Below are 14,934 nucleotides of genomic sequence, written 5' to 3' on the forward strand. Positions count from 1 at the left end.
GGCCCCCGCCTCCCACGCGTCCCCCGACTCCTGCGCCCCGCCCAGTGCACCCCGCCCCACACTTTGTTTTATCGGGCGATGTTTAGGGGACGCCGAGCATCGCAGACGGGCGCTGCTGGGCTGGGCTCTGTGTCCCCGCAGCTGCTGGGCTTTGTGCCGCGGCTGCTCTGGCAAACTCCAGTTCTTTCCAGTCCCTCCAGTTCCTTTCAACAGCGTCAGTGGGCCGGAGCGCTCACCCCAGCACATCTGCTGCCTCTGGTGGCCCCGGTGCTCCTGCAGCCGAGCGGCTGGCACACGCGTAGGCACGCAGCCGTGCTGACCGCAGACGCGCGCCTCTGTCCGTCTCCAGGCAGCCTCTGTGTGCTGCCCCCTCCTGGCTCCCTGCCCACGAACGGGGTGCCTGATGGCCAGCTGGGCCCGGGGCCTGCGCGGGCACCCGCCTGCTGGGAGAGTGAGAGAAGCGGCTCCTGGCCGCGGGCAGGAGGGCACCGGGTGTCTTCCTTGCTCCTGTGGCACTCACAGCAGGCACTGCTGCCCGGGACCAGGAGGTGGCTGGTCCCCAGGTGGGCAGGGCTTGTCCTAGCCTCGCTCCCACCCTGGCGGGCACGGCAAGGCCCACGCTGGTCCCTTACCACCACAGAGCCTGGTACCCAGGCCACTGCTGCCTGGGCCTTGGGCCCGCTGGGTCTGAGGACCTGGGGCTCTGCCAAAGCACTGGCCAGGGGACACGTGCTGCAGGGGAGGTGGGCAGGCGGCCCTGAGCGAGAGCAGTGTGGGCAGGAGGTGGCGGAGCCCCAGGGCTGGACTGGGTGGCGGTGGATGAGGCCAGCAGGAGGCCACGGGTGGCTGTGTCCCTCCAGAAGCTGTACCAGAAGTCCATGCAGGCGCTGGACCTGCTGCTGCGCAGCTTCATGTCTGAGAATGAAAGCATGGATGAGATCTGCTTCCTCCTGCAGGTGAGGGCGGCTGGGGCCTCTGCTGGGCCACACCCAGGTCGAGGAGGTGCCCAGAGGGCAGGCTGGCCAGGGGTCCAGGGGCGTGTGCTCTTGTCCAGGCTGTGGGGCGTCCTTGACAGCAGTGAGAATTCTTGGCTGCCAAGAATTGGGGTGCCGGGGAGAGCCTTGGCAAGACCACAGCAGTGGGGTTGCTGGTCAGCCTGGCTGCAGCCGCTGGTCCCTGAGCGCTGAGAGGCCCTGTCCCAGAGCCCAAGCCCAGGTTTTCTAGAGTCTTCTGGAGGCTCCACTGGCTCCGGACCCAGCGTCCCCAGAGGTGGAGGGCAAGGGCCGGCACTGCATGGGGGTGGGCCCCTGCCATCCAGAAATCACCCCAAGGGGCTTGCCCAGGGCCAGGCTGAGCAGGGAGCAGCTGCGAGTCGGGCCTGGCTGTGCCGTGCAGCACGCGGAGCCCTGGCTGCTGTCGGACCTGAGCCACGCGCGCCGGCGGGCGGTGCAGTCGGTCTTCCTGCTCCTGAAGCACGTGGTGGAGCACCTGACCCTGACCGTGAGTCCTGCCCACCTGTACGGGGGGGCGGGGAGTGGAGGAGGAGCAGGGAGCCCCCTGTGTCCACATCTGTCCACCCCCTGGCTGTCTGGACAGCAGGATGTGGTGCGGGAAGGTGAGGTCCCACCCCCTGGGTGGCCTCACCCTGGGCAGCTGTGGCAACTGGAGCAGCGTGGACTGGGGAGAGCTGGAGGGACAGCGACAGTGGGCCGTGGTCAGCGCTGGAGGGAGGCGCAGGAGGGGCTGGGGCTCCCGGGGAGGAAAGCGTCCAGGCCCAGGCAAAAGCCGGGCTTGCCAGAGCCATAGCCGTGGCCACCCGTGCAGGGCCCCGTGGCCACGTAAGGGCGGGGGTGCAGGAGGCCCCCCTGAAGGGCCGCCGCCCAGGAAGCACGGGCGACCGAGACAGACAAACCTACCCGAGAGACAGGCCCCCTCACGGGCCGGAGTGACGGACGCGTCCAAGCGGGGGTCATGGGACAAAACGTGGACACTGACCCGACCGTGTCCAGAAGATGGCAGGTCTGTCCTGGCTGGGCCCTGGGGCTGCTGGCCGGCCGCGGGGGCGGGGCCCGGCCAGCGGAAGGGGCGAGTCGGGGCCTGTGCACCCCCGCACGGGAGCCGGCCGCACCACGAGAGCCGCCAGCAGCTGTGTGCGGTGGGTGCCGCCGGCGGCCCGGGGGCAGTGCCCTCCTCACTCCTCCACGCCAGAGAAACGGAACCACAGACCCATACAAAATAGGCAAGGATATCATTGTGGCTTTATTCCTGATAGCCCCAAGTGGCACCCCAAGTTCGGCCAACAGGAGACGGCAGTGTAGACACGTGATGGAGCTGGGGCCCCTCGCTGCAGCTGCAGGCGTGTGGGGCGCTCAGGGCGATGGGGCGTGCACGCCGTGGGGCGGGGGTGGGGGGCTCAGGCGCAGGGCTCATGCTGGGGGGGCAGACAGGGTGGGCTTGGGCGCGGGGCTCACGCCAGGCGCTGGGAGGGCAGGTCCAAGAGGGGCTCATGCCAGGCGCGGGGCTCTCCCTGGGCATGCAGCCCGGGTGCCCCATGCTGGTGCCCACCCCGGCATGGCGGGCGTGCAGGGGGCTTCACCCTGGATTGTCTCCTGGTGGGCGTGGGGACCTTAAGTCCCAAGGGATCCCGCCATCTGGCGTTTGCGGCGGGCTGTGCGCCCTGGGGCCTCCGTTCTGCACCTAAAGCGGGAAGCACGTGGAGGGCACTGGGAGCCGGGCCCCTGGTGGACACACAGAGCAGGTCACCGCAGAGAGTGTCTGTGCGGCCTGCTGGGTTGAGCTGGTCCTGGCAGACTGACCCCGTGGACGCGCCGCTCCATCGTCCGCGCGTGGTCTCCGCTGGAAGCAGGGAGGGCGCCGGGCTGTTCTAGAGGGCAGGGACCGCCGGACGAGGAGGGCAGGGCCAGGTGGGGTCCACGGTGCCCATCTAGGCCAGAGCGTGAGCAGAGCCACGGCCCGCTGGCCACACGGACACCACCAGCGCCGGCCGAGGAGGATGAGGGTGGAGGGCCCGGGCAGGCGGGGCGCGGGCGTCCCGGGGGAGCCGACGGCCGGCGGGGGTGAGGACGGCATCACCTCATGTGGACCCCCACTGGTCAACACAAAGGGGAGAGAGAAACTCGGGGAATTCGGACGTTGCCCCCTTGGCCAGGGTCATGGTGATCGTGGCCGGTGCGGGTGGCCTGTGCTTCCGGACCCAGCCCCCAGAACTACCCCCACCCCATGGCCTCAGGGCCAGGGCGGAAGCCCGGGTGCGGCCCAAGCAGAGGACAGCGGAGGGCAGGGCCGCCGAAGCCGGTGGTCATCACGGACAGACCACGCCTGGGAGGCAGGGCTCGCTCCAGAAAGGAGCCGGAGTCTGTTCTCTGCGCGGGCCAGCGCTGGAGCTCTCCCCTCCCGACGAGGCCCGGGCGTCAGCACCAGCCGAGCAGGCAGCAGGCAGCACATTGCCCGCGGGAACCCACCGCCCTGACCCGCAGCGCCCTGCCACCACGTCCCCCCACCTTGTCCCGGAGTCGGCCTGACAGCCCATCGCCAACAACCGCCTTGGGGATCAGCTACAACACCCGCTCCAGGCCACTGGGGGCCCCATAGTGCCCGTCCACCACCAGCGCTTCTGGCTGGAGCCTGGCGCCAACGCTGACTGCACTCGGGCTGAGGAGCGGGGCAGCCCCTGGACACGGAGCGGCGTGCAGGGTGGCCTGGGGAGGGGCGCGGGAGCAGGTCTGCAACTGCCCACGGGCTGCATCTGCTCCCAGTGGCTGCGTGGCCGCGGGCAGGTCATGCGGCCTTTCTGGGGAGCTGGGCAAATGAAAATGTACGGAATGCACAGGAAGTTGGTAGACCGGGGAGCACTGACGTTCCAGACCAGAGCAGCCGCCTGGCGCGCCCCGGAATGGCGCACCCTAGGGTGGCAGCAGTGTGCCCCCGTCCCAGAGCCAGTGCCGCTCGCTGCGCCCTATCGAGAGACCTAGACCTGAGTCTCGAGAGGCTGGGGGGCTTCCTGCCGGGGCAAAGTCTGGCCCACATGCCTGGAGGCCCACCTCCCCTGTCAGCCGGACGGAGCCAGCACCTGGGGGAGCAGCAGGAAGGGCCTCCCCTTCGGGGGCAACGCCCGTCAGCACAGGAGGCGATAGGGCCAAGAGCCAGGCCCCTGGCGAGGGTCGTCAGGCTCTTGGCTGTGCGGGGAGATGGGCGCGGGGATGGACAGGCCGAAGGTGGGGCCGCGCGCAGACGCCGGGCGCCGCGAGGCACAGTGTCTAGAGGGAGGTGCGTGCACTGGCTTCGTGGGCATCGGACCCTGCAAGGCAGCGCCGTGACCTTGAGGGCGGGAGGACGCTGCCCGGCGGGAGAGGGCTCGGCGGGGCTGGCCGGAGAGAACCCGGGGCGCACGGAGTGGCTGACGTTTCTCAAATTTGATGCAAAGTACAAGCCCCCAGATCCAAGGAGGCCCGCGGACCCCATGCGGGGTGAACCCAGGCCACACTGCAGCCGTCCAAGCCCAGCTGGCTAGAAGCCAGGGCAGACAAAGAATCTTGGAACAGCCTGAAAGAGCAAGACCCAGGCGCACACAGCGGCCGGGCAGGGCGGGGGCTGCCCACCTCTGGCGGGGCAGGGAGGAGGCAGCAGCTCTCCCGGGCGGGGCAGGGGCAGTGAGGGCTGGCCAGGGCGGGGCAGGGGTCTCCTCTGCAGGAGGGGTGGGGAGCTGGGGGGGCACGTGGGGCAACCACGGGCCAGGCCGTGTCACCACCCACCCTCCCCAGGAGCAGGCCACGCCCTCTACGCTGGGCCACCAGATTGGCCTGCTGACCCTGCTGTGGCAGGACGCGGACGAGGTGACCCAGAGCCACTCCCGCCAGTGTGTCTACCTGCTGCTGCAGCTCCTCCTCCAGCAGAAGGGTGAGCAGCGGGCTGGCTGGGCGCCCCGGCTCTTCGGGGCCTCCTTGGCGCCTGGAGGGGACACGGTGCAGCCCGGGCCTCAGCAGCCTCCCCGGCTGTGTGCCCACAGAGAAGAGCACGCTGGAGTTCATGCATCTGAACAAAATGAAGAATTTTGAAGCCAGGGCCAGCAGAGAGTCGGAGATAAAGCTGTACTACGTGGTGAAGGTGAGGGGGGCCTGTGGCCGGCGCCCTCCCGCCTGACCCTGGGGCCTCCTGCCGCGCCCCCCCCCACAGCTGGCTCGGTCCTGGGCTCCTCACCCAGCTCCCTCCTCACACCCTCCCCTGCCTCCGGGCCAAGGCCGGTGTGTGGACACCCTGGCCCGTCCTGGGCAGCAGGACGGTGGTCTCCCTGTTCCCGCCCACCCTCTTGCCTCAGGCCCGCCCCAGATGTCGGGGGTGCGGGAACGGTGGTGCAAACTCGGGTAGATCATTCAGCCTTTCCATGCCCCTGTCTCCCCACCTCAGCTAGAGCCCTGAGCCCAGCACCCGCTGTGTTCCTGGACTTCTCTGTGTGGGCGATGCCCCTGGGGGCCCTGTTGGGGTGCTTTGGGCTTAGAAGCTGGTGGCCCTGGGCCCCCCAGGAGAGCAGGGCAGGTCTCAGGGGCCAGGGCTGCTCTCAGGAGGAGGGGCAGGGCACACTGGCCTCAGTGGAGCCTGGGGCTGCTGTCTGGCTGCCATGCGGGGGCTGCGCGTCTGCCCTGGGCAGTGGTGCCCAAGGCCGCAGGAGCCGGCCCTGAGCGCCCTCCCTCCCGCAGGCCCTGGAGAGGAACCTGACGGTGGCCCAGCACACAGAGCTGGTGCTCACGTTGCTGAGCGCGCTCTGCAGCCCTGAGGCCGCGCGCTGCCAGCTGGCCTCACACATCCTGCTGGTCATTGTTGAGAGCCGCGGCATCAAGCCCGAGCAGGTGGGCCTGCGCCAGGCCGCGGAAGCCCTCCTCCTACGCCCAGCATCCACGCCCCACCCCATCTGGGGACGCCTGGCCCCGCCCTGGCCGTGCCCACTGACTGCTGAGCCTCAACAACACCCTGGGGTTCTGGTCCCTCCCGAGGCCCCCGCAGGCTTACCTGGGGGAGAGGCCAACCCCGACCTGACAGCCTCGAGAGACCCGGCCGCTCCGTGGACAACCAGGGGCCACGGCTGCCCACCGTGTGCCTGCGGGGCGGTCCACTGGCCCTGAGCTTGACCCCCACTCACAGAGAGGTGGTGGCTGTGGCAGGAGCTGCACCCCCTGGCCCCGGGGACAGCTCAGCAGGCTGGGAGAGGGCCCGGGGGCGGTGGAGTGGCGGGCTCTGAGGTGCTCACCCTGCAGGTGGCCGAGACCCTGCACGGGCTGGTGCAGGAGCTGCCCTGCATCCTCTTCAAGAGCTCGCAGGAGGCCATGCTGAGGGTGCTGGCGACGCTGGGCGCCCAGCACACCCGGGACACTGTGGAGGTCCTGCTGTCGCTGAACCGGCCCACCGAGTGGTAGGCCCCGCCCCGCCCTGGCTCAGGGTCAGGAGGAGGGGGCACTGGTGCCCCAAGGGGCTCCCGGCAGAGAAAGGCCCACCTGTGGGGGCCAGAGGTCAGCCGCATGTGGTAGCCATCCTGACCAGCCATCCTGACCAGCTGCCTCCGGGCAGCCTGCTGGGGCCGGCCACACTGGGCGCTCCGGAAATGCGGCCTGTCTGTCTGTGCCCCGCTGAGCCGGCCTCATGGCCGTGATGCTGGAGGCCTGGGACGCCCCGGCAGCCACTCCCAGCGCCCGGGCAGGGACAGGGTGTCCTTGGGGACAGTGTCCTCGCACGTGGATCCCTGGTGCCAGCACCCGTCCCCAGGAGCCCAGCTCATGTGTTCCTGGGTACCGCCTCGGGGCGCTCCCGAGTGAGACCAGGGCTTGTCGGGAGGCCCGGCCCTGGCGGGCGCAGCGGAGGGAGTCTGTGCGCAGGGCTGGGAGCTGGCTGGCGCCACCTGGGACCCCAGCTGGAGGGGTCCTGCCTCCCAGGCAGGTCATGCTCCTGTGGAAGGCCCTGGCCACCTCCCAGAAGCTGGCCCGCAAGGTCGTGACCCAGCTCTACGTGAAGCTGAAGCTGAGACCCTCCAGGGAGTCCGTGCGATCCCGGCCCGAGGAGCTCATCTCCCTGATGGTTGGCAGCCCTGCCCCATGCCTCCCTGCCCTGCCCCTGCTCCCTGCCCCGGCTCCTGCTCCCTGCCCCGCCCAGCCCCCACAGGGGTCCCTGGGCGACAGGCCGGCTACTGCAGGGCCTCCCCGGAGTGGCCAAGGCCCCTGCGGCCCAGTCCCGGATGGGCGGCTGCGGGCAGGCCAGGCCAGGCGGGGAGGGGGTGCCAGGCCCTGCAGAATGGGGGTTGAACTGCCCCCCACAGGCCCTGAGCACCATCTATGAACTGCTGTACGTCAAGGACTACCGGGCGGCCGTGCGCTGGGCCTTCGCCGGCATCCTCCTGGGCCTGTTGACCCAGCTCCACTACCTGTTCGAGCTGGACATGGTGGCGGGCCTGGCTGACTACCAGGAGGACGTCCTGGAGACGCGGCCCCTTGGCCCCTGCAGGTGAGCTGCGCCCTCCCCCGGTGCGTGCCCCAGGGGCCTGGTGGGTGCCTGTTCGGGCAGGCGCAGGGAGGGCCCGGAGCTGAGCGGGCAGGCGTGGCCCCTGCGGGGCTTGGGGAGGTGGTCCTCGCTGCAGGCAGGGGTGGCCCACGTGCCCACTCCCACCCCCGCTGCCCCAGGACCTGCCTGGAGGCCCTGAAAGGACTCTTCTGGACAAGCAACTACTGGGAGGTGTTCGCTCATCTCAAGCTGCAGCAGGGCTGGGAGCTCTTTGAGTGTCTGGAAACCTACACGGAGGGGGTGGCCCTCTTGGCCAGGTAAGCCTGGGAGGGGCCTGGCCCTGACCACGCCCCACAGGGGCCTCAGCCTGCAGACTCGGGGCAGGCGTCTCCCCCAGGGAGTGTGGGCCGGGGTGCAGGAGGTGCTGCCGGGCCCCCAGCCGCGCCCACCCTGCTCCCGCCTCCGACAGGGCCATGGTCTGCTATGACTGTGAGGTCAAGGCTGTGTTGGGGCAGGCGGTCATCGCCCTGAAGAGCTCCGAGGAGCGGGACAACGTCGTGGCCATCCTCATTGTCACGGAGGTGAGCTGCGCCCCTGCACCCCCGCGGCCCGCGCGCCTGCCCGGTGCTGACTGTGCCCTCAGTTCCTCAACAGCCAGGAGGCGGCGCAGTACACGTCTTCCAAAGCCATGGGCCACTTCCTGGGCCTGGGCCTGGACAACCCCCACCCGCTGGTGCGGGCCACGAGCCTGAAGGGACTCAGCAGCACCCAGCTGCACCCTAAGAAGGTGGGCCTCGCCACTGCCACCCTGGGGCTTCACGGCCATCCTTGGCGGGGACATGGGGCCGCCCAGCCGGGCTGGGGTGGAGGGGCGGGGCACTGGGCAGGCCTGCAGCGTGCACGGGCGGGTCCTGGGGTTCCTAAGCCGGAGCGAGCGCAAAGGTCGGGCCCTCCGGTCCAAACCCCGCCCCATGCCTGCTCTGCGCTCCGGGCTCTCCCCCCTGCACCCCCTCCGCCCTGGGGGGGCCGGGGCCTGAGGCAGGATGTGGGTGGGGCCTGGGACGGGGTCGTTGGGGTCACCCACACCAGGGACCAGGGCGCCCCGATGGAAGCAGGTGGCCCAGCTTGGCGGGGGGAGGCACCAGGCGGCCGCCGCGCATCCCTGCAGGTGGGCCTGCTCCAGAAGCAGCTGGCCGTGCTGCTGGACGGCTTCCTGAAGGCCAAGCCCGAGGACCTGCTGGGGCTGATGTCACTCCTGGGCGACCTCCTGCGCCACCTGGGCCACCACGGCATCAGCGCCACCAGCCTCAGGATGGCCCAGCACCTGCTGCTCCTGTTCGAGAGCGTGAGTGGAGGCAGCAAGCAGGGGGATGGGCCCAGAGGACCCGGCATGACCGCGGGAGCCGGGTGCGGGCGGGGTGGGGGGCCGTGGAGCCCTGTGGGGTCCCCACCAGCTGCGGGCTGCGGAGGTGTGGGGCCAGGATGGCGAGACAACGCCCCTGTGTGCCTCTCCCTGCCGAGAGGGAGGGAGCCGCGCCGCCCCAGTCAGCTGGCAGCGTGGGCAGGGCCACTGCCAGCCCGAGGCCCCTGAGGAGCCACGGAGGGGAGAGGCAGGGAGAAGAGCCGGCTCCGCTAGGGGCCGCGGGTGGGGGTGCCCGGGGAGGGGTGTGGCAGCCGAGGCCCACGCGGGGGCAGTGGGGCCGAGGGCTGAAGGCCCGGGGCGGACCCACGCCGGCCGCTGCAGGTCACTGTGGGGGAGGGAGGTGCCTTGGGCCGGAAGGGCCAGCCAGTTGCCCGCTGACGGACGCCCTGCCCCGCAGGACCAGGCGGATGTGCGGGCGGCGGCCATCGCCCTGTACGGAGACGTCCTGCACAGCGGCGGCCGCAAGTTCCAGCAGCCACTCAGGGGCTACGCCTCCCAGGCCCTCGTGCCGCTGCTCGTCCACCTGACCGACTCCTGCCCTGAGGTGGTCACGGTGGGTGGCCTGCCCATGGCTCTGCTGGACGGCGCCCTCCCAACGGTCCGGGCTGGCCTGGGGAGTGGGTCAGGCCTCAGGCGTGGCCAGTGGAGACCAGCAGGACAGCAGGGCATCTGGGGGGCGGGGTCCGGGCCCACCTGGCAGGTGGCCCTGCAGGCGGAGGAAGGGACGGGTCACGCTCAGCCCCCCCGTCGCTAGCGCTCCCCTACACGCAGAGGGAGGAGCGGATGGGGGTGCGGATGGCTGGACAGGAGGAGGGAGGGTGGACGGACGGAGGGCAGGAGGAAGGGCGGCACGGGCCGGGGAGGCGGGTGTAGAGCGGGGTGTTGCTGGGGGAGGCCCACGGCCAGTCTGCTCAGGAGGAGGAGGGCTGGGCGCGCGGGGTGGCTGCCTGAGGGGGGCCCTAGCTGGGCCCTGGAGGCTTGGGACAGCCGGCCAGAGCCCCGGGCCTCCTGTGGGCGAGGACTCTGCTCTCCGAGCCAGCGGCAAAGTCGGGAAGGTGAGGGGGTGGCCTCGTGGGCTGGTGGACCCGGGGCCCTTCGTGGGCGCCCGGAGAGCAGGCTGGCTGCTGGGGACAGAGCTGTGGGCTCGGGAGGAGGCTGGGGCTTTAAGAGTGAAGAGTGACCATGGGGTGGCCAGCGCCCCAGCGGGCAAGGGAGGGTGGGCACTGGGGGTGATGGGCCTCAGGGTCCCCGTACACACGCAGGGGCGTGTAGTGGCTCCTCTCCCGGGGCTCCCCCGTCCCACGGTGAGGACCGGCTTGGCCCGGATCACCGGTCAAGACCTCACCTGCAGGGCGGTCTCCTGGGAGGTGCGGGGGCTCAAGTGCAGCCCCAGTCGCAGGGGCGCTGGGTCCTGAGGCCAGGCCTAAGGCCGCGGGAGCCCGGGGGGCCGGGATGGGGGCCATGCAGTGTTGGGGAGGCGGTGGGGATGGGGGCTGACCGGGCCGCCCGGCACACAGAGGGCCAAGTCCACCTTCCTGCGCTGTGCCATCCTGCTGCGGTGGGAGTTCCGGAAGGAGCTGTTCGGCAAGCTGGCGTGGGGCCAGGGTCCCAGCGCCGAGAACAGCGTGTTCATCTACATGGTGAGCTGACGCCGTCCCAGGGGGGCCGGGGTGCGGGAGGAGGCGCCATGTGCATCAGGGCCTCGGGGGTCCGGAGGCTGCTTGCCCGGCACCTCCGGGGCTCCTCCGTGGGGCGTGGGGCCCGGTGGGGGGCTGGGGCCTGGGACAGGGGTGCAGGGCCTAGGGCTGGGGGGTGGGTCCTGGGCTGGGGGCCGGTGGGGGAGCACAGCTTCAGCTTGGGGGGACCGGGGAGCATGGCTGGGCTGTGGGGGGCTGGCCTTCTGTGTCAGGGGGCTGTGCACGGTGGGAGCTCAGCAGGCGGAGCTGTTACCCCTGTCGTAAAAGGAAGTGGCCCTGGAGGAGGGAGTCTGGGAACGGGAGCACGCTTGGGGCTGTGGAGCGGGGCTGTGGGGTGCTCCTCCTCCCCGTCCCAGCCAGGGCCGAGCGGTGGTGAGCAGAGGCCGCGCAGGAGGCTGCGGGGATGGGTCCTTGCAGCCAGCACCCCGCAGAGAGTGGCCGCCCGGAGCCCAGGAGCCCAGCCGGCTTCTCCTGCCTGCAGATGGAGAGCAGCTTCGGCCACTACCCGCAGTTCCTCATGCAGGCCTTGGCTTACCTGGGGAGCCGCCACCGCAACCTGAAGCTGACAGCCATGAGGTTCATCGGTAGGTGCTGCCCCCCAGCCCCGGGCCGCCCCCTGCCCCGCGCCCGTGTCCTGGGGCGCTCCCGGGGTAGACAGGGTGCCATGCCGGCCGCCCACGCCCCGGCCCTGCAGGGACGCTGCTGCAGGACTATTTCACCAGCCTGTGCTTCTGTCTGAAGAAGAGCGACCTGAAGCTGCTGCGGAAACGTGAGCCGGGCCGCCTCCCCCAGCACCCGGGGCGCCCCCGCAGGGTGGGGCCACAGCCAGGCCCCCCGCCGGCCCCGCCCCGCCCCACGGGGTCACCGGCCCCCGCCTCGCTGCGCGGTCAGACCCTGGCTCTGCGCAGACTTGGAGATCCTCAAGGAGGACCCGGACTCCAGGTGCCGCCAGTGCTACCGCAGCTGCGTGGAGTGCGTGGAGGAGCTGGCCCAGTGCGTGAGCCGCTGACGCCGCCGCATCCCTCATTAAACGTGACGGAGTTTCCGCAGCGTCTCCGAGTCTCCCTGTGCCCTCCCGCAGCCAGGCCAGCCGGCGCCCGCCGGAGCTGACCGCCTGGAGTCCCTGGCCTCGCGCGGCCCGACAGGGCTTCCTTCAGGCAGGCCAGCAAAACTCCCGTCGCTGCCACCCAGCCTCGGGGCGGGCTGTCCTGCCCCTGCGGCCCCTCCCGGCCTCCACCCTTTCTCCCTCCCCTGCAGTGACCACTCAGGGGCCTGCCTTGGTCGAGGCCGGCCTCCCTCTGGCGCCGCCCCCTGGGTCTCTGGCCCGGCGGAGGTCCCTAAGGCAGCCCCAAGCCGGCCGCGGGTCCTGCGGGACCCTGGGTGACCCTGAGCCTGGGCCAGCTGACCCTGCCCGCCTCTGTCCTCCCATCCACTGTGGGCTCTCCCAGTGTCCGGCGCTCACACGGCCTCTCCCCCGGCCGCCTTCCTCCCTCCCTCCCTCCCAGGCCAGGCCGTGCCCTCAGCTGTCTGGGACCCCGGTCCTCGTGGCCGCCCGGTCCCGGCAGAAACCGGGACGACGGTGCCAGGTGACAGGCCTCCCCCAGGGGCCACCAGGAGCCTCTTCGGGGACCCCGCAGACAAGACATGGCCAGTTGCTGGGCTGTTTCAGGCCCAGAGGCCACCCGGGACGGCACCTCCCAGCAGGGAAGGGGAGCCTCCGGGGAAAGAGTGTAGGGGTGCAGGCTAGGACACCCACAGTCGGAGTCGCTCCATGGCCTAAGCGAAGGGGTCCCTGAGGGCAGACCTGGGGGTGGATCCGGTGGGGGGCCCGCGCAGCTGGTGGGGGTGGGGGCACTCTCCCAGAGGGGTGTTCTCGGCCCTCAGGGCCCTCTCCTGCCGCTGCACCGGGAGGGGCGCTGAGAGCAGGCCGGGGCCGGAGTGGCACAGGCTGGGCTGGGGGCCTGCGGCCTCGAGTGCCAGCTGGGGAGCGGGCCGCCTTTGGAGGACGCCGCCTTCGCCGGCTGGGTGGAGGAGGTCCCAGAAAGCTGCTTCCGACAGGCGGCCTAGAGAGGAGGCGGGGAGCGGAGGGACCGCGGCCAAGGCTGTGCGCCGGCAGGAAGCAGGGCGGCTGGAGGGGCTGCGCCGGGTGCGGGGACAGCCGGGGTGGAAGTTTCCACCCTCGGCAGCGCACAGACGAGACTCTCCGAAGATGCCTCCCACGAGCACACAGCCAGATCTTGGTGACGCAGTAACAGACTTAGGGGATCGCTGGCTCTGAGCCCCAGGCAGGTCCGCCCCTAGGGCCTGAAGCTAGGTGGGGCCGGCAGGGCGGGGGGGGGTGGGGGTGGGGGGGTGGCTGGGGGGACCCTGGGGCGCCCGGGCTGGTGGGGGGTGCGTCAGTGAAGGGGCGACCGCTGTAGCTGCCCGATCCCGGGTGGCCTGCGGTGAGCGAGGACGGGGTTGCTGGACACCACCGGTTGGGACGAGCGGACAGGACTGTCCGGTGTCATCTCGCTGCGTTTCCATCTCAGGTGCCGTCGGACCCCGAGCAAAGCAAAGACCCAGCAAAGACCCAGCGAGCTGGGGGCTGGGGCAGAAATCACGGCCGTCCCCGCCTCACGGAGCAGGGCTGGGGGCAGGGGCGGTGCTGCCAGCGGGTCAGGGCCCAGGCAGTGCGGGCGGGTGAGCCCGTGGAACAGACGCAGAGGGGTCTCCTTGGCTCTGCTCTCACCTTGAGTTGCGAACGCAGAAGCCCAGTTGGGCCCTCTGGGGAGAAGACGGGCTGGGCTGGGCCTTGGGAAAGCAAAGCCGCTTGGCCTGGGCCTTCCAAAGGCAGGCCCCGTGCCCCTCTGCACTGTGGGCAGACGGTGGCGGGCGTGTGGGCGCCCCAACCCCAACAGCGGGCCCGGAGGGTGGCCAGATGCCCCACGTCCAGCACGCACACCTGTCCGCCGCCGGGCCTCCGGGTCCCCCTGCAAAGCCGCCCCCACCGTGTCAAAGGGGCATCGGTGTGATGTGGGAAGCCTTGTTTTCGCTCCCCAGGGGTGCCGGGAGGCACAGGGCAGGCAGCTGGCCCAGGCCAGGGCTCTGCCTTCCCCTGGTGTGTCGGCACTGGGCCTGGGAGACAGGCAGCTACCGCAGGATGGGGGAGCAAAAACCCCAGCTTTCTAACCAGTAGGGGGGCCCTCTGAGCCAGAAATACTAGGAGGTCCCGCGTGGCCCTGGGAAGCAGCCAGCAGCCTGTTTAGGGGAACTCGTCCAGGGAGGCGGCCACAGTGAAGCCCTAAGCCACTAAGGCCAAGTGACAGTGACACCAGAGGGGAAGCGGACCAGGCTTCTGCGCCGCTGGCCTCTGTGGCCACTGCCTGCGGCCTGAGCTTGTTAACACAGAAGGCGCGTGGGCGAGGGGCGCAGGCCTGACTGGACACCTGAGCGTGTGCACCCCTGGGCCCCAAGGCTGGGGATAAAGGGCGGTGTCACCTGGGGAGGGTGCGAGCTGCTGTCTCCCTGCTGGCCGGCCCCCTGCTCACCATTAAACCCCGTGGGGAGGACGCCCAGGGCTCCAGAGCTCTGCAAATCACTAGAAGCAACGAGAACCTGGGGCGGGGGCCAAACAGACACACAAACTTGCAGGGCGGAGCTAAGGCCTCACGTCGAGGGAAATTTTTAGCTTAAAACGCTTCTACTAGACGGTAACCCAGGCTGAAAATCAACACGCCACGGGTCCTGCTGCAGAAGCTGGTTCTTATAACACGCCCCAGGGCCCGGGAGCAGCAGCGGTGTGGGAGCAGGAGGCGATGGAAGAGGCGCCCCATGGTGTAGCACCCCGAAGCGAAGCGCAGGACTACGATCCCACAGCTCTGGGTGACTCAGCCCGAGGGCGCTACTGTGGCTGGGGAGCGACAGCAGGGCTGAGGGGGGAGCGAGTGAGTGCTGGGGGCTGGTTTGGGGCCCAGGCGTGTGCCTGGGGAGGGCCCAGGCCCTGCACAGGCAGGCAGGGTGACGGGTGGGGCGCCCCTCTCGCCGGGGCCTGGGTCAGGGCTGGTAGGGTCACTTGGCCCTCTGGACGGCGCAGTCCCAGGCCCAGAGGCCAGCCCCGTCTTCCCTGAGTGTCCCTGCGGCTGTGGTGGGTCACTCCCCCGCTCTGGTCTCGGCCTCCTCCCCGCGGGGCCCTGCCTGGTGGCCGCCTCCACCCTTCGTCCAGGTCCGGCCCTCAGGCCCACGGCCGCCCCTGCAGGCCCTGCACGCTCAGGAGGTGATGCTGTGGAGGCCGGGGGTCCCGGGCCCCCCACTCCCCGCACAGCCCTCCAG

At 70.7% G+C, this 14,934-nt stretch overlaps 1 protein-coding gene across 3 annotated transcripts; it reads left to right on the top strand.

Moving 5' to 3' along the window:
* The first annotated feature begins 865 nt into the window (after positions 1 to 865).
* LOC119259962 (maestro heat-like repeat family member 5) lies at positions 866 to 11,658 on the top strand. Of its 3 annotated transcripts, none has more exons than XM_037528977.1 (17): positions 866 to 956; positions 1,396 to 1,500; positions 4,782 to 4,917; positions 5,027 to 5,124; positions 5,715 to 5,864; positions 6,270 to 6,424; positions 6,942 to 7,083; positions 7,322 to 7,506; positions 7,683 to 7,820; positions 7,973 to 8,084; positions 8,147 to 8,290; positions 8,672 to 8,848; positions 9,324 to 9,479; positions 10,444 to 10,566; positions 11,105 to 11,207; positions 11,318 to 11,392; positions 11,532 to 11,658. In XM_037528977.1, the coding sequence occupies exons 1-17, from the start codon at positions 879 to 881 to the stop codon at positions 11,630 to 11,632; spliced, it is 2,178 nt and encodes a 725-aa protein (XP_037384874.1). In that variant the 5' UTR covers positions 866 to 878; the 3' UTR covers positions 11,633 to 11,658. The 3 variants fall into 3 exon arrangements, with proteins under 3 accessions (XP_037384874.1, XP_054547911.1, XP_054547910.1); XM_054691936.1 differs by having other exon boundaries at positions 11,147 to 11,207; XM_054691935.1 differs by having other exon boundaries at positions 7,358 to 7,506.
* The last annotated feature ends 3,276 nt before the right edge of the window (positions 11,659 to 14,934 follow it).

This window comes from Talpa occidentalis, unplaced genomic scaffold, assembly GCF_014898055.3.
Source record: "Talpa occidentalis isolate TD23 unplaced genomic scaffold, MPIMG_talOcc4v2.1, whole genome shotgun sequence".
NCBI lineage: Eukaryota > Metazoa > Chordata > Mammalia > Eulipotyphla > Talpidae > Talpa > Talpa occidentalis.